This window comes from Gigantopelta aegis, chromosome 13, assembly GCF_016097555.1.
Source record: "Gigantopelta aegis isolate Gae_Host chromosome 13, Gae_host_genome, whole genome shotgun sequence".
Classification (NCBI taxonomy): Eukaryota; Metazoa; Mollusca; class Gastropoda; order Neomphalida; family Peltospiridae; genus Gigantopelta; species Gigantopelta aegis.
In genome coordinates this window covers 20,913,003-20,932,017 of record NC_054711.1, presented here as the reverse complement: position 1 = coordinate 20,932,017, position 19,015 = coordinate 20,913,003, and the positions used below count along the sequence as shown (strand labels likewise).

Sequence of the window (19,015 nt, the reverse complement as noted above, 5' to 3'; positions counted from 1 at the left end):
TATGGTACATGTAACCAATTGTTGTTCTTGTGATTTTAAAGTCGTAACCGACACGCCAACAGAACAACGGTTCTCGTGAACTATTGGGCCCTGTCACGTCACTTCAATATTACACTAGTTAGATATTGAGTGATTGTTATCGTGGCTTGAAACTCGCCAAAACATATGGTGGCCCAAAATATAATAATGGATGTTGACAAGTTATGGTAAGTGAACCACGAACGACGAGTAAGATTTTAATGTGGAATAAATAAATGCAATACAAATATTAGTAGTGGCTCATTTGTTATAGCTCTTGAAAAGATAATAATAATTTTAATAATATTATTTGGGTGACTAACGCCATTATTTTTTAAATGTTTAAGTCGCCCAAATGGGACATTGGTCGCATTTGGCGACCTGGCCACAGGCTGGTTCAAGCCCTGATTGTTATGGCATGAGCAATATCTTACACTGGTGTGTAATAAATTCTTTTTTCTTTTCCTACAGATGGCAACACATACTCCATTACTCCGCAACCCTCTCTGGACGACCTGCTCTTGGCGTCGTCGGGCTCTCTCCCCCCCGCCGCTCTCATGCTCCCCACCATTGTCAATAGCAACACAGGGCCATCCGACAACAAGGAAACCCAGAAAGAAACCTCCATCACACCCTCAGTGGTAGATGCGCTCTCTCTACAAGCAAACGCTAACAGCAGTGTTGAGAGGAACTTGGCCAAACTGTCGATCTCGGACAAATCCGAGGCATCTGTTGCAGCGACCAAAACAGAAGATCAGAAACCCGCTGCAGAGGAAACTGTTGATGTAGTTGTGGCCGAGGGCGGTGCGTCTCTGAAGGATGATGAGACCGATGGGGAGGTGTTAGAGAAGAGCGCTGATGGCAAAGAGGAAGCCGGAAAAGGCTATGATAGTAGCGCGTAAGATTTGTAAAAGAAAATCTGGGTTTTTCAGGCTGGGCTGGAATAACAGGGTTTGAAATTCCTTACGGACAGATGTAATCAATTTGTTTAGGCTGAGCTGGAATAACAGGGTTTGAAATCTCTAGGGGACAAATGTGATCTGTTTTTTAGGCTGGGCTGGAAAAACAGGGTTTGAAATCCCTAGGGGGACAGGTGTTATCTGTTTTTTAGGCTGGACTAGAATAAGATAGTTTGGAATCCCTGGAGGACAAATGTGATCTGTGTTTTTAGGCTGAGCTGGATTACAGTGTTTTGAAATTCCTAAGGGACAAATGTGGTCTGTTTTTTAGGCTGAGGTGGAATAACAGGATTTGAAATCTCTAGGTTACAAATGTGATCTTTTTTTAGGCTGAGGTGGAATAACGGTTTGAAATCCCTAGGGTACAAATGTGATCTGTTTTTTAGGCTGAGGTGGAATAACAGGATTTGAAATCCCTAGGTTACAAATGTGATCTGTTTTTTAGGCTGAGGTGGAATAACAGGGTTTGAAATCCCTAGGGTACAAATGTGATCTGTTTTTTAGGCTGAGGTGGAATAACAGGGTTTTGAAATCCCTAGGGTACAAATGTGATCTGTTTTTAGGCTGAGGTGGAATAACGATTTTGAAATTCCTAAGGGACAGATGTGCATGTAATCTGTATTTTTAGGCTGAGCTGGATTAACTTGAAATTCCTAGGGGACAGAATGGAATCTGTTTTTTTATTCCTTTTTCTAGCCAGTGCACCCTGATTGATATATCGAAGGCCGTGTGATGTGCTATCTGTGTGATGTGCTATCTGTGTGTTGTGCCTATACAAGATTCCTTGACCTTGCCACTAACAGAATAATGTAACGGGTTTCCTATATGTCAAAATTACCAAATGTTTGAAACCCACTAGCCGATGATCAATAAAATCAGTGTGCTCTAGTGGTGTCGTTAAACAAAGCAAAGTTTTAACTTTAATATGTGCATTTAGGCTGGGCTGGAATAACGGGGTGGAAATTCCTCGGGGATGGACATAGATCAGTATTCATTTAAGCCTGCAATGATTAATATTTTCTAAAGTTTTAAAGCTGTGAAAGCCTAAGATTTACGACGGAATTAGTTGTTCAGGCTAGAATGTTCAAGTTAAGTATAAATTGATGGTGAAAAACAGTTAAAACAGTCGAAAATAGTTTACATCACCTTAAAAATAATGTCTGTGGCTTTAAAATGTGCTAATCATATGTCATTTTTAAAAATTATTCTTTTCAGTGCTACAGAGTACGTCAGTCAGCTGATGAACACAGCAATGCTAGCAGCTGTGAAGGCCGGAGCTAAAGCCTACAGCACGACAAAAGGCGTCTTCAGCACAATGCAAGCCAAACAGGTAATTAATAACACGGGGCGGGACGTAGCCCAGTTGTAAAGCTCTCGCTTGATGCGCGGTCGGTCTGTGATCGATCCCCATCGGTGGGACCATTGGGCTGTTTCTTGTTCCAGCCAGTGCAGTATGACTGGTATATCAAAGGCCGTGGTATGTGCTATCCTGTCTGTTGGATGGTGCATATAAAAGATCCTTTGCTGCTAATCGAAAAGAGTAGCTTATGAAGTGGTGACGGCGGGTTTCCTCTCTCAATATCTGTGTGGTCCTTAACCATGTGTCTGATGCCATATAACCGTAAATAAAATGTGTTGAGTGCGTCATTAAATAAAACATTTCCTTCCTTCCCAGTGGTAAAGTGCCTGATTGATGCGCGGTCGGTCTGGAATCGATCCCCGGCGGTAGGCCCATTGAGCTATTTCTTGTTCCAGCCAGTGCACCACGACTGGTATATCAAAGGCCGTGGTATGTCCTATCCTGTCTGTTGGATGGTGCATATAAAAGATCCCTTACTGCTAATTGAAAAGAGTAGCTTATGAAGTGGCGACAGCGATATCTGTGTGGTCCTTAACCATATGTGTGACACCATATAACCATAAATAAAATGTGTTGAGTGCATCGTTAAATAAAACATTTCTTTCTTTTCCTTTTTCTAAAAATGTGATTCACAGTATTAATTTACAACATTTGTACGCATTGCAGTGGAAGCCACCACAGTCCAACTACAAGCCTCCAGCTGATAGCTATGTTCCACCACAGAGCACCTGGACACCCCCTGAGAATATGTGGACTCCTCCCGCTGAAACGTCGCCACCCCCTCCTAGCGACGAACCCATGGGGAGACTGATCGAGATGGGATTTGCCAACAGACCAAGGAACACAGAACTTCTCGCCAAATATGAGAATGACCTTGATAGAGTTCTGCAGGAATTGCTTCATGAAAACGACAATGACTGGGCAAGCAGAAGACATTAGATGGGGTTGAAAAAAACTAAACAGTAAACAAAAAGAACAGATTTTTCAATTTGTAAATATTTAAATATGAGTGTGGATTGGTTGCAGAAGAGAGAAAGAGAGAGAGAGAAAAGACGAAAGAAGATGAAAGAAGGTTCTGCGATTGATGGGTGTTTTTTTGTTTTTTGTTGGGTTTTTTATCCAAAAGCACGTGTGGTGGATAAATAAAACATTGTTTTACTTTTTACATATCGATGTATTTTTCACTTACTAATCTGGCCTTTTTTTCTTTTTTTATGGCAGTAGTTTCCATGCGGTTTTTTTCTTCTTTTTGTTTGACTGAAGGCACATTACACTTTTATATTCGTAGTCTGTAGCACCTATAATGTGTGTACTAATGTTATTCAAAATCACTAGACGTTTAGTGTGGCAAGATTTGTGTTATAATTAAAATTATAGAAATGCTGTTAATATATTTATAATAATTTATGACTTCAAACATCTGTGGGATCCTTGAGATAAGCACCCAGATTGGAAATCACTGTTATGCTATAACCATTGTTTGAAATGAGGAGGGTACACCCCTTTTTTTAATAGACATCATATGGGCCGAATTTATTAAGTCTTGCTTTTTGTCTTACACAAGTGTTAACTATATTTACAGTGCTTAAACACCTGCAATTAAAAAAATCCAGGCTCTGTAAATTGGGCCCTATATATTTGATGAACCTGTTCAAAATATAACACTTTGTCTCTGCACTACATATTTCGCACCCCTTGTTCAAATTCCTATATCTAGCCATGCTATTATTATAAGGGACATACTTATCATGTGTATAGCATATTGATACTTACTATATTTTATTACAGTTATGTTTCAAGTAGCTTCATACAACAGGTGGCGGATTTATTTATATTTACTTAATTTTTTATTTATACCATATCGGATGATTTGGTACAATTCTAAAATGTCCACACGCTGAGCTAAGCAGGTTTACAGTTATACACCACTATTCACATTTGCATGCATTTCAGTGCAGTTTTCAATATCAGAATAAATATGGTGAAAAAGGTTACAACTTCGGAAGAACCACTTGACTGCAATTTTTTAAGAAAGTACAATCATTTGGTAATTGCCGATCATAACGTCATTAAAGGTTGACCCCAAAAGCATGTTAGAAATTAGCTAAAATGTGAATATTTACAAACACTTTTTACAGATTATTTTATGTAAGACTCTGTCATGTCACCTGATAGGTGAGTGTGTCTCTGATAATGAAATTCATTTTTCTGCTAATATGCAATCATTTGTGAGTTTGGAAATATAGTTAGGAAGAGGATGGTTTATAACAACAATATTTGTCACTTTTGACAGATTTATTTCTTTGCAATCATATGACTTTCAGTTGTTATTTTGTATATATATATATTGTAGCAGTGCAAATTGGATATTTTTTCTTTGTTTTTTTTTCTGTTTTGTGTTTTCATTTAAATGATTAAATAGTTTGAGGAGAACCTTAAAATAAAGTTATATTTATGTTTTAACCCATTTAATTAAAATTGGCCTAACACATCCCCCCCCCCCCCCCCCCCCCCCCCCCCCCCAGCTATAAGCTATATTTTCTACTTTTCTTGTTTGTTTTTGTTAATATAATATTTTGAATGTATTTGTGCTTTTAAATAGTATAAAATAACATACCTGCAAATTCACCCAGCTACATGTACATGTAGTTTAGAAGAAATTATTATAATTTTTTATTATATTTTTTTTTTTTTTGACATATCATTTCAGGCTAAAGCAGAATTTGTGTTACATAAATATTTTGCTTTTCACTCGCTTGTAAAAAAAAAAAAAAAAAACTGATTGTATTCACTTTTCATTATGTTTTTCTGTACGATTATTATTGATGTATATTTTATAGAGAGTTGTGCAAATGCTTGTATGCTTGAAATTAATGATTGCAAAACAAAATCAGGGCTCGAAAAAGCAGTATGACTTGTTCACCTGTGGCCAGCCCACTGATTTTTGCAAACCTGTGTAAAGTTTGTTTTCAGCTAAAATATGAACGAATCATTATTCATTGAATACACTTGACTTTTGTGATATTAACTATGCCTTCTAGAAGAGCGGTTGGAGGTTATTTAAATAACAATTTCTGTGAAATACATTTTAGAGTTTAAATTTTCAGAACATCGGAGAGTGGCATGTTGATGAATTTTTATTTTTGTTTGTTTCACGACAGTTGTCTCTGTCAATTATGAATTGGTGGCATATGAACCAGGGTCCATATATTCAAAGCCACCGTCTTAGCGCTACGAAATTGTAAGACCGCCGTAAGCTATGACGTCACTGTGGTATGGACTGCAGTGATGTTATAGCCTATGATAGTTTCATAGTGCTAAGATTGTTTCAAAAATCCCTGGCCAGGAAAATATCCAGCCTTATGTAAAAGTACCAAAACAGGGAACAGATTTGGGTGTACAATGTAGCCGTGGCAGGGCTCGAATTTAAGCAATTGTTTCCGACGGCTATTTAAAAACCAAAATTGCTGTGGGTGAAATGGCCCTCCAACGGCTATTCAAAGCCTGCCCATGGCAGTGGGTTTTCTTAAATAACTTTTGCAGCAAATAAATAAGATTGAAAGGGTATTTTGCTATGTAGACGTATTTATATGCACTAATGTTATATAACGGCAGGTAATGTGCTTCAAGCGTAAACATTTTGTCATTGAGGATCTTTAACGACGGCACTTTTGTGCCATTGGTGATTCTCCCAACCAACGGCAATTTATATCTCAACGACATTCAATTCGAGCCCTGCATGGTATGACTGAAATAGATTCTATAAACTTGAATAGGATTACAACAGTTACCTTAATTTGATTACAATAGTTACCTGAACAGGATTACAATAGTTACCTGAATAGGATTACAACAGTTACCTTAATTTGATTACAATAGTTACCTGAACAGGATTACAATAGTTACCTGAACAGGATTACAATAGTTACCTGAATAGGATTACAACAGTTACCTTAATTTGATTACAATAGTTACCTGAACAGGATTACAATAGTTACCTGAATAGGATTACAACAGTTACCTTAATTTGATTACAATAGTTACCTGAACAGGATTACAATAGTTACCTGAATAGGATTACAACAGTTACCTGAATAGGATTACAACAGTTACCTGAATAGGATTACAACAGCTACCTGAATAGGATTACAACAGCTACCTGAATTTGATTACAACAGTTACCTGAATAGGATTACAGCAGTTATTCTAGACTGTCTTTTTTTTTATTGGTACAGCTTTTAAAAAGGTTTTGTAGACCCCCATTGCTTGTATGGTTGATCTTAGAGTGACATGACTAATTCAGTGATAAGACTAATGTGTGGATCTTTAAACAGTATACTAACCAACAATAAAGTCAGCTAGACCTAGGTGGGCAACTAGATGGTTTCCAGTCAGTTTCTATTTCTCGCTCCAGCCAGTGCGCCACGACTGGTACATCAAAGGCCGGATGTGCTATTCTGTCTATGGGATGGTGTATATAAAAATAAAAGATACCTTTCAGCTAACACAAAAAATGTAGCAGGTTTCTTCTCAAAGACTGTATGTCAAATCACCAAATGTTTGACATCTAATAGCCGATGATTAAATCAATGTGCTCTAGCGGTGTTGTTAAACAAAACAAATTTCTTGGGGGTTTTCTAGTATGTTTCATGTGACAGTAGAGTATAAATTAAAGTACTTTGATGAAATAACATATCCTGGTGGCATAGTGGTTATCCTAATGGACTTGAGGCTGATAGATATTGGGTTCGTGTCCTAGTACCAGCTCTCACCCAGTAGGTTTTATTGACTCGACAAGGAGGTGTATGATAAACTGCACTGACTTCTCTCTCAGTAAGCACTAACAATAAACCATTAAGCCACTGTCCTGGACAAACTGCCCAGATACATGTCGCTGAGGTGTGTGTCCACGACAACATGCTTGGATATAGACACAAAAATAAGTAAATAGAGGATCCTCCCCTCGTGTCTTGTGATATCATAATTTATCAGCACGAGTTGATAAAAGTATGAAATTCAAGGCTTGCCGAAAATTTTTATGCTTTTATCATTGAGTGTTGATGCATTATGATATCACAAGACACGAGGGGCGTATTCTTTTTATCATCCATTATCGGTCTTTTCATTTGGGACAATTGTAATGAATGTCAGTAATGTGGTTTGAATGTCACTATATATGGCAGTGGTAGACTTGTTAACTAGCAGAACGACAGTGGCGTGATGTCTCTAATGATATGTTTAGTGCTAAAGCATACACAGTGACCTAGCAAAAGAAGCAATATCTCCTAGGAGAATATCGCAGGAGATATCGTAAATTATAGTGTCAGCGATGTCTCCTACAAAAGCCTTTAATGGATGATGAAAATGAAAATGAACCAACTATTGAGGGTGATAGTTTACTACCGATGTTATGGTGTGTTTAGTTGGAGTAATTACATACCAACTTAAAGAAACCATCTTTGGGTGGTTGGTTGATTTTCTAGTCGTGTTGTGTACTGTATGTCATTATTTTTTTATATCACTAGCACCTTGGATTAACAGTAGCATTTATTGCTAATTGCACTAAAGCACGATGATTGACATAGCTGGATGTGACAATATATTGAATTTGTAAGCAAAAGGTATTATGTAAATCTTTTTATGTTGTATGTGTTTTTGTTTATATTGTGATAAAGATAGTTAAAATATTTAATAAAAGAAAATATTAATCAATTGCTGGTAAGAATTTTTTTTGTTTTTTTTGTAGTTGTTCCACACATCTTATACAAATGATAATGTCAGTCACGTGAAATATTTGTGGTATCTCTTCTGTTTTTTTATGAAATTGTTGTTTGAGAATGTGTAGTAGGATTCTCTCTTATCAACTGTCTAATCGACATACAGTTTAAGTAACACACAATTTGAATATTCCAATCAAAACAATAAATAAAAGCAGCCCTCATTTGAAAATCATTTACAGTAAGCCGACAGCCTTTTTAAAAAAATAATTTAAATAAATTTACCCTCTTTTTGGTTGGTCCACAGTGTCAAGTGTACAGTTTTTAAACAGATTGGCCTAATTGATCCCTGCAATTATTTTAATCAGACTATTAAGGTACCAGTATGTTGAAATCTATTCAAGAGAAGAAATATTTTTTATACTGTTAATGAATGAAAAAATTTACAAATTATTTCAAAATATCTAGAACTAAGAAATGGGTTGGGGGTTTTTTGACAGTGGTTAAGACTTTTAGTACAATAATTTTATTACATTAAAAATGTCAAGTGCCGACCATTAAATTTTACCAAATGTTTCATAAGATGACAAGTGCAGTTTAGTGGACTTTGGAATAAGCAGATGCCTGTAGTGGAATAATTATGCCACTTCAGTGTGGGTGTGTTTTAACATGTTCTATTTAAAGTAGCTTTGTCATTATTTTGTAATCAGTTAGGGTATAATAACAATAGAATATTTATTAGTCCACTACAGGGCCATGATTATTAACCCATTTTTCACAGAGTTATGGCCCTTGAACATAGAAAAAACTAAAAATTGTTTTCCTAACTGGCTTTTTTTTTTTCTTTCTTTGTTTTTAAATGCTTCAAGATATTGAGCTGAAATTTTGTGTATAGCTTTTTCATGTACTGTTACAGACCAAGTTTGACTTTCATGGCGTTTTACCCTTGAACTTAGGAGATAAAAAATATTTGTTGGGCCAGGTAGGGGACATTATTTTGCTTTAGCAGTACTCAGAATGATTGTCTTATAATCTGCTTGTGAATAATAAAATATAATGTTTATTATTTTTACTACTATTTAAACTGATTATTTTGTCATATTTGTTATTTTCTCTATATTAATTCCTTGTGTTTTGTTAAAGGGACATTCCTGAGTTTGCTGCATCGTAAGATGTTTCCAACTAATAAAATATTTCTACGATTAATCTTACATATTAAATATATTTTCTTGTTTAGAATATCAGTGTCTGTATATTCAATGTGTTTCTGGTAGTCTTATTATTTGTAACAAGCCCAAACTGCTGGATTTTGTCATCAAATAATTTTGTATGTACGAAAAAAAATACTTTAAGAAATAAAATGAAATTTAACCTAGTACAAATATTAGAAAGATCAGAAACACATTTAATATAGAGCAACTAATATTTTATGCAGAAAAATGTATTTGATATGTACTTACAATGGTTAAACAGTTTGTTAGTCGATAACATCTTAAAAATTGCAGCAAAGTCAGGAATGTTCCTTTAACAAACAAAAAAATTGAATGTGTACTGAATATTTGTATAGTCCGTCTGCTATGAATAGTAGATTTATACTGTGGATTCAGCATTATGCAAAATCACGATTGGCACACTAAAGTTACAATGTTTTTTATGTTGATTAGTAAGTTTCCGAAAACAAACACCTGGCAATTTAGTTTTTCATTTAAATTAGTGACATGCTGAGAAATAGCAAATTTATCTTATGAAAAAGATGAAATACATAAATGTTGAAGTAAATAGAAAAATGAATCCACAGTATTTTGTACTTTGACTTATAATATATACACACTTTGTTGTAGTCGTGTAAAATAAAATGTTAAAGTGGCTTTCTAAAGTTTTCTGTACAGACACAGGTGTGCCAGGACATTATGCTTGAACCTTAACTGGGCATCAGTAAATTAAATTCTCTGAGGGAATACATTAATTATTTTTTTTTTTTTTTTTTTTTTTTTTTTTTTAAACCATATGTCTGAAGCCATATAACAGTAAATAAAAAAACATTTCCATCCTTTTTTGTTTTTTTGTAAAAATATAATCCAGCTTAGAACAAAGCTGCTTTAGTACAAGTCTCAAAATAAATCATTTGATTAGTTCCACTTGCAATTGAAACAGATTTGATTAGGTCTGTTCCATGAGATGGGTGGTCAATAACTTCAATGTTTTCGAATTGGTCACGTTTCTTGTTTGTGAAATTAAAGTCACAAATTGTATTGTGTTTAAAACTTTATAGTCCTATGTACACAATAGGGTGGGACGTAGCCCAGTTGTAAAGCACTCGGAACCCATTGGGTCGGTCTAGGATTGGTGGGCCCATTACTCGTTCCAGCCAGTACACCATGACTAGTATGTATATCAAAGGCTGTGGTATGTGCTATCCTGTCTTTAGTATAGTGCATATAATAGACCCCTTGCTACTAACGGAAGAGTGTAGCAGGTTTCCTCTTTAAGATTATGTCAGAATTACTAAATGTTTAACACCCAACAGCAAATAATTAATAAATCAATGAGCTCTAGTGATGTTGTTAAACAAAACAAATTGTAACTGTACACAGTAGAGACCACAACAAAATGATCCACTCTGAATCATGAATTCAAAATGGGGATTTATTTTTTATTTTTTTTAAAAATAAATAATAAACGATATGTCATCATACTTTACATCTCTATCCTAAGAGACGAGATTTATATATAGATATTTTTTAATGGAGAAGCACGAGCGTAGGAAGGTGCCAAAGGTGGGGCACACTTTTATATTTACACACTTTTACACTATTATAAAGCAAATATATAGCAAACTATGTGAAAAGTGAGGGGTACATTACCCCCCTTACCCCCTCCCAATTTCGTATGCCAATGAGAAGTTACTGTTTTGATGAAATGTAAAAAAAAATTAGAGAGCTACTTTAATGTTTAATTATTTTGTGATATATTAGTTTTGGGAATGGATATGTATGTGTACGTTGATGATGTTAAATGGTGTGTTAATGTGTGAGTGTATCTGTCGTTTGAATTACATTTGGAAGGAACATTGATCAAAGAGTACATCAGAGAGGAAAATCTTGAAAATGTGAACGGCTGGTCGGAGACCTAAGTAAGAATTTACATCTACGTGTAACTGTGTCATATTCGTTTGGTCATACAGATCGATGGCTTTACTTACAACTGATTCAGAAGACAATGTTTTATTATTAAATTAAATGTTATATAATACACCATACATACATTTAAAGTAATTTAATTGGTAGATATCTTACATCCCATGTTGTCAAGGTAACGAATAACATCTCGCAAATTTGGAAGGCCTCAGACTAGAGTTATCCACCCATACGGAAATTAATAAAACTGCTACAGCCACTGGGGCTATGTGAGAAAAACAAATAGTGTAATTAATTGTGGTCGAGGCCAGAAATGCAACTAGTATCGTGAACGTCCCTAACTGCGTTATGCTTCCAACTGTGTTCAGTTTTTTTTCTCATGCATGGTTCGTGCCGTCAACATCCAATTTGTTGTCATCTGCTTGTTCATTTGTGAGGCTTTTCTTCACAGTTCGAGAACGTTTTCGTTAACAGTAAAGTTCAGACAAGTAAGTATCTAAATACAAAACTTTACAAACCCCTAAAACCATTCATTTTACTTAGTCGTTTTTGTTTATTCCTTAAAATTACTGATGGTAAAAATTAACTTAAAATTGAGGTAGATGAAGAAACATTCAGTGCGTGTCACATGACCTCACATGTGCTAGATCAAAAACAGTTAAATCATTTAAATTTGATTATTTTAAGGCCCCGGTTAGAATTTGTTTTCAATTATTATGTTCGATCTGCAAACGGCATGTTACATGTTTCTGCCTCTACTGTAGTGAATAGTATCATAATCCATTCATAACAAATCATCATTATTATTTTTTAAATATATTTTACGAACTATTCACTGGTATGAACGTAATGCGTAGATGTACTGACATTGAGTGGTGGCGATGGGTATTGGTAAACATGCAGACCACACCAGAACGCTTGACAAACTGAATTTTTCCTTAAAAATAAATAAAATTAAACTGTGTGTTAGTCAACTGTGCATAGTTAAAAAAAACATTTTTCACATGTAGTGGACTTAAAAATGGAAAATGACAAACCGCATAAGCGCGGTACGATACATTTTGCAAACGCGCCTGAACGCAGTTAGAAACGTTGCACTCTTTTCCGTTTAACTAGAGTGGATTTGTTTTACATCCAAATTGTCGATTTTTTACATTAACTGATTAAAATCTATTTTGTTTCACGTATCGTAGCTGAAAAATGTAGACTAGTTTTTCCATAAATATCGGATTCATGTTTGTGTCGTTAGGTAAACGCAGTTTGGGACGTCAATGGTAGTACTTATACTTTTTTAAAACAAGTACATGGATGGAATTTACGAAGCCTGTTTTTCTTAAATGCAGGTGTCAAAGCATTCTAAATGCATACACAACTGGTGTCACATAGGCTGTGGTATGTACTATCCTGTTTTTCTCTCTATCTGTGTGGTCCTTAAGCATATGTCTGACACATATAACCGTAAATAAAATGTGTTGAGTGCGTCGTTAAATAAAACATATCCTTCTAAATACATAGTACATGTAGTTACAATGCGGGATAGGACATAGCCCAGTGGTATAGCGCTCGTGTGATGCACAGTCAATTTAGTCTTGATCCCTTTCGGTGGCCCGTTGGGCTATTTGTCCTTTCAACTAACGCACCATCACTGGTATATCAATGGCTGGGGTATGTGTTATCCTATCAGTGGGATGATACACGTAAAAGATCCCTTGCTGCTAATGGAAACATGTAGCGGTTTCCTCTCTAAGACTATATGTCAAAATTACCAACAGCCGATGATCAATAAATCAATGTGCTCCAATGGTGTTGTTAAACAAAACAAACTTTAAACTTGCAACAACAAAAAAGTGGCTTTGTAAATTCGGCCCCATGTATTTAAGCATCAATGTTTTACATTTCATTGAAAACAAAAAAATTAAATACCGAGTTAGTATAGTATTCAGGATAATAATTATTTGAATAAGCCGAGTTTTGTGAGATTTTCTGTGGGATGCTTGTCATGAATGAGTGGAAGTCATGGATGTATGCACACCTTCCTTTAACAAGGTTGGAACCCTCCTTTACTAATGTTGGGACCCTCCTTTAACGAGGTTGGGACTCTCCTTTACGAAGGTTGGGACCCTCCTTTAACAAAGGTTGGAACCCTCAGCAGAACAGTGCTACATTGTACATAGAAAAAGGTATAGTCAATTATATAATTGAAGATTATATGTTTAAACTTATTTAACCTTTTGTTTATTGTGTTAGCAATCTGATTGAAATCTGGCCTTATGCTTTATGAAACTTTAAAGTATAGACTCGAAGCTTTAGGCCTAAGTGCACTGTTGTTTGACACCCAATAGTCCATGTATTTTTGTGCTGGGGTGTCATTAAACGTCTATTCTATTCTATTAATAGCACAGACTCTTGTTAAACTTTGTTTTTAATTGCTATTACGGCTTTTTCTTTCTCTCTTTTTTTCCTCTAAACCGGTACGAAAAGGTCTTTCATTAACCGATTCACTCCGGCTGTCCCAAAAGGTCAGTGCACAATATTACAAAATAGCATGGGCAAAATATAGCCAAAAGGCTTACCATTAAACATACATATTGTTTTAATGTTTCACCATTTCCTAGAAGTGAATATGTGAACCATGACTTGTCACAATTGGGAACTATAGTGGACCGTCGTCGATCAACCATAGCAGGTTCTAATATACCAAATCAATTCCCATTGCCGATTAGGTCTGATGAACTGATGGGGAAACTTCTAAGGTGGAGTGGAGTGAAAGATCAGCTGTCAATCAGATTGCAATGTTGAAAATATTACTGTAGAGCTCACTTAATTTATCAACCATGTATCTGTATAGAGTATTGTGTATTTTAACGCTGTGTAGTTGAAATACCAGGGTATTTGATTGTGGGTGGGAGGTCATTGTAGACTAGATGTCATAATTTCTTGGTTGTCTAACGAGGTGTATTTCTGTTCAAAAGCTCATCTGAATAAATTCTTTATAAAGCAAGTATTCTTATGTTTTGCTTTCACCAATAACTCCTGGTTTTTTTGTTTGTTTATTTTTGTTGTTGTTTTGGGGTTGTTGTTTTGGGGGGGGGGGGGGGGGGGGAGAGTGGTCTCAATTGTGTTGTTAATCCCATACAGGTCCTACAGGTTTCCTATCTTCCGTCTCTCTCACATAGTTTTCCCAGATATTTTTTTTCTTCAAGATATTGAGCTGAAATGTGTATACCTTTATTATGTACTGTTACAGATCAAGTTTAACTCATATGGCAATGTACCCATTTTTGACAGAGTTATGGCCTTTCAACTTAGATTAAAAAAAAACCCCACACAATTTAAAGACCTTTTTCACAATAGCAGTAGTTTTGTGTATAGCTATATCATGTACTGTACTGTTACAGATCAACTTTTATAGCAATTTACCATTTGTTTTTTTGCAAATTTTTGGCACTTGAATTTTGAAGATAAAACAAATTTGTTTGGCCCGGTAAGGGACATGCATTGCTTTAGCAGTACTCCGAGAATGCCTGTTTTTGTGTATGCCCTTCGACGAAAACTGTTAAACATCCTGAAACGAGCTCCGGATTCCAGTTATCTTTTGAAGCCAAGAAAGAAAGAAGTGTTTTAATTTAATGACACACTCAACAGAGTATAATTACGGTTATATGGTGTCGTACATATGGTTAATGCTCACACAACACATTTAATTAACGGTTATATGGCATCAGACATGGTTAAGGACCACACAGATATTGAGAGAGGAAACCCGCTGTCACCACTTTATGGGCTACTCTGTTCGATTAGCAACAAGGGATCCTTTATATGCACCATCCCATAGATAGGATAGCACATACCTTTGATATACCAGTCGTGGTGTACTAGTTGGAGCGAAAAATAGCCCACTGACAGGGATCGATCCCAAACTGACAGTGCATCAAGCGAGCGTTTTACCACCGAGTTACGTCTCGCCCCGCGCACACGGTGTATTTTACATAATATTTTTTTAATGCATGGCATTGTATAGTATATTCATTCATTTAACACAAAACAAAACAATGTTAGTATTATTCACACAATAAATAATATGTCAAACAATCACTCTTCCAATTTTTTTATTTCTTGCATTATTGACAATTCCACTTTTCAGATCCACATTTCAAAACAGGACTTTTTGCTCAACAATAACATACAAAATAATTATCAAACAACTTGAAAAACAAACAATACCGTTTCCATCACATGGAAACCATTTTAATTTAATCAGCAAATATATAAGCTTTGTTCTTTTTATTCAACATGTACAAAACAGGGCTCAAAAGAATGTCGACCCAAATAAAATGATTCGGACAACTAATTTTTCAAATCCACTAACCCAAATACACATCAGATGACCATAATAGCAAATGTCTTATTTCATGTACATGTATATATATATATTTTAGATTCCTAGTATCTGCTAAAAAAAAAAAAAAAGAAAAAAAAAAAGAAGAAACATGAAGAAGGGTTTACATATTTTACAATCAGTTTTAGAGCTTTCTTGTATGTTGATTGTATTACAAGATGGAGGTCTATACATACTGGAAATATGAATGTCAAACAAAATATTTAGAGGGTGAACAACTCGGACTGTAATTTCGAGCCCTGTTCTAATGTGGTTAGGTTGCATAAATAAGTGTGTATAATCTTTTACCTAAGCAGGAAATATATACAAGGAACACTACACAATACTGAATATAATGTCATCCTTTAAAAAATGTAGAGAGAAAAACAAGAAGGGTACACGTGTGTAACATGGTTCTTAAAGGGACAGTCTTGAGTTTACAAACATTTAAAAATGTTTCCGAGCAATAGAGCCATTTTGATGACGTAACATACAAATTAAATACATCTTCTTATTTACAATATCAGTGTCTGTATTTACAAAGTGTTTGTTGTTGTCCTAATGCTTGTAATAGCCCAAACTGGTTTTTACCTCCCAATAATTTCGTACGTACATTTTTTTTTATATATATAACGAATTAAAACTAACAACTGAGTTCTACAAACATTAGTATATGACCGTAAACATATTCAATATACAGACACTGGTATTCTAAACAAGAAAGTGTTAAACAGTCGTATGAAAATAGTATGAAATAGTAGTCGCCATCAAGGCTCTGTTATCGCAAACATCTTACAATGGCTGCAAACTAAGAATAGTCACTTTAATTACATGTATGTGCAAGGCAATTATATGTAGGAGTAGTCAACCAAGAATTCTGGAGTAAATAAACTCTTGATTTACAGCTGTGACGTTATCTGTCATTAATTGTTCACCAATTCAGTTTTGGATTGAAGAACCGACCGATGTAAGATGTGCCAGGAATGCAGTACTAATTGAAATGATCTTTTAAAAATCTAAAACCTATACCACACTCAAACAAAGATAACATATAAACATATATGAAACAGAATCCAAAAAAAGAAAAAAAAAGAAAAGAAGAAGAGAAAAAAAAAAAAAAGAAAGAAAGTGAACAGAATCTGAAATCAGAAAAATATCTCTGTAAAACCACACCTTAAAAGAGTTCTGGATGTAAAATGAACCCATAACCAAATGCAATTGGACAGTGTAAAAATTAGCATGCTGTCATTTAAGATCACACCATCCAATAATCATGTATTTTATAATACACAAACAAAGGTTTTGACAGTTAGAAAATGTTTTTTGTTTTTTTGTAATAACAACAGTAGAACAGGATTTGGCATGCATGTAAAGTATGTACAGAGCACCTTGGTTATTTTGAAATCAATATTAGTCAAAAACTAAAACAAGCCGTATACACCATATTATGTACCCTGTATACATGTACATAGATTTGTAACATTTTCCCATCATTATGTGATGCTATACAATCCTCAAATAATGCACAAATTGACAAAAAATATAATATTTTTCTACATGTGTATAGCATATTACAATCTGCTTTTTCTTGTTTCAAAATTGTTTAGCTTTCATGTATTACAATCAGCGTTTTTCTTCAAAACTGTTTATCTTTCATTCCTTGTTTAAGCTACTACTACTATATCCAGAATAAAAGTGACAACTATAAATTAATGTGTTTCTTGTCACGTGTATGACAAGATCATGTCCATATTTTTGGTATTAATCAGCTGGCTGGCTGTGCATACTGTAATTTCAAGCCCTGTATATCAAGGATTCACCAAAGTACATCTGGGTTACGTTCGGTTACATATTTGTCACCAACGCTTGCTAAACTGGTTTTATGCTACACATTAAACTGCATGCTCACCTACAGAATAAGTGAAAATAGCTTGCAGACATTAAACAAAAAACAGCTCACTGTATGCAGACCTCGTACATTATTGGAAAACCCTCAGAGGATTTTCAAATTCACAGTACGCTTCAAAAGGAAAACTAATTTATGGAACTTTTCCATGACTAAAGTGGGGGGAAAGTACAGTAATTTGTATGACAAAGATTAATTGAGGTTTGATTCAGTTTTAGAATGTCATCTTTCTGGTTTTACCAAATGCACCACATATCCAAGTTGTGACTTGCTGCAACAATGGTCATCATAAAGTTAATTCAAGAAACAGAACAGTTTAACAAGCCTTTATTTGGTTCCATTTTGTTTAGTTGAGAAAACAAAATAATGACATCCATCACATATTCGATAACAAAATTTGTTAAATTATTAACTATAGTTTGTCCAATATAAACACTGAATGTCATGGAAGATTCAAGTACAGTTTGAACTTAGATCCACTGTTTTCAAAATCGAAACTTCTAATTATTTGTCAACATTCAGAACTACACTTCAGTTATTTGTTGATATACAGCATTTCCTGGCCTTTTGCAACTTACAACCCTATCTTGTCAAACCACAACTGAAAAAAATGAAAGAAAAAAAAAAGAAAAAGAGGAAAGACTATACACCCATGTCAATATTTGATCATCTATACATCACTATAACAAACATCCTGCACACACCTTTATTTACCCTACACACCAACAAAAAAGTCAACCAACATAATTTTTTTTTTTTTTTTTTAAAGTCACAGAGCTCAAAATTAAGAATTTGTCACTACAGCATTTAAAAACAAATTGGTGTGCGTGAAACTGCCCACCGACAGCAATTTTTAACATGCCTATGGCAATGTTTTTAAAAGTTACTTTTGCAGCAAATAAATATGATTGACATATTATTTTGTTGCATGTAGACATATTTCAGATGTACAAATGTTAAATTGTTATACTGGTAAATAATGTTCACCAGATATTTTAATTTTGTTGTACCAATGGCAGTATTTTTTTCCAGCGGTACAAAAGTGCATTGGTGATACTCCCGACACAGAGTTAAATATCTCAACAACGGCTATTGCTGTCGGTGCCATCGTTAAGTTCGAGCCCTGAAGTAAGTAAATACTACAGTGGAACACACAAGTGTAACAGAATAGTAATTCCATAGAACCCTTGTCTGTTAATATGTCCAGCTATGCTATAATCTGGTCACACCATTCACACTGTCAGACAATAAGCAAAACAAACTAGAGACCTTTCAACTACCAATCGACTTTATTGTTGGTTGATGCACTGAAAATCCACTTTGACAGAAATCTTATATTATCTGTTCCGTCTTGTATCCAGTAATAAATCTTCAAAGCCAACATCATCCCATATATATATATATATACATATTGCCAATCAATATATATATATATATTCAAATCATTCTTTTCATACACAGAAGAAATGGTCAATGGAAAAAAACTAAACTTTTTTTAAAGGAGCAAACTTTACGGGGTTTAAAACACAGAAGGTTCCTG

The 19,015-nt window shown here is 34.8% G+C and overlaps 1 protein-coding gene and 1 long non-coding RNA gene across 2 annotated transcripts in view; one reads left to right on the top strand and one right to left on the bottom strand.

Moving 5' to 3' along the window:
• Window positions 1-4,782, top strand: part of LOC121387682 (next to BRCA1 gene 1 protein-like) — a 46,734-nt gene extending 41,952 nt beyond the window's left edge. The window contains exons 18-20 of the mRNA XM_041518870.1: window positions 490-916; window positions 2,193-2,307; window positions 3,004-4,782. Of these exons, the coding sequence (XP_041374804.1) occupies window positions 490-916; window positions 2,193-2,307; window positions 3,004-3,276 (815 nt within the window). The 3' untranslated portion in view covers window positions 3,277-4,782. The remainder of the gene's footprint in view (window positions 1-489; window positions 917-2,192; window positions 2,308-3,003) is intronic.
• A 74-nt stretch (window positions 4,783-4,856) lies between these two features.
• On the bottom strand, window positions 4,857-8,944 carry LOC121387525. The gene is made up of 3 exons (XR_005959837.1): window positions 6,382-8,944; window positions 6,244-6,335; window positions 4,857-6,151 (listed from the first exon to the last, which is right to left on the bottom strand). It is a non-coding gene; the product is annotated as an uncharacterized LOC121387525 (long non-coding RNA).
• Window positions 8,945-19,015: the final 10,071 nt, after the last annotated feature.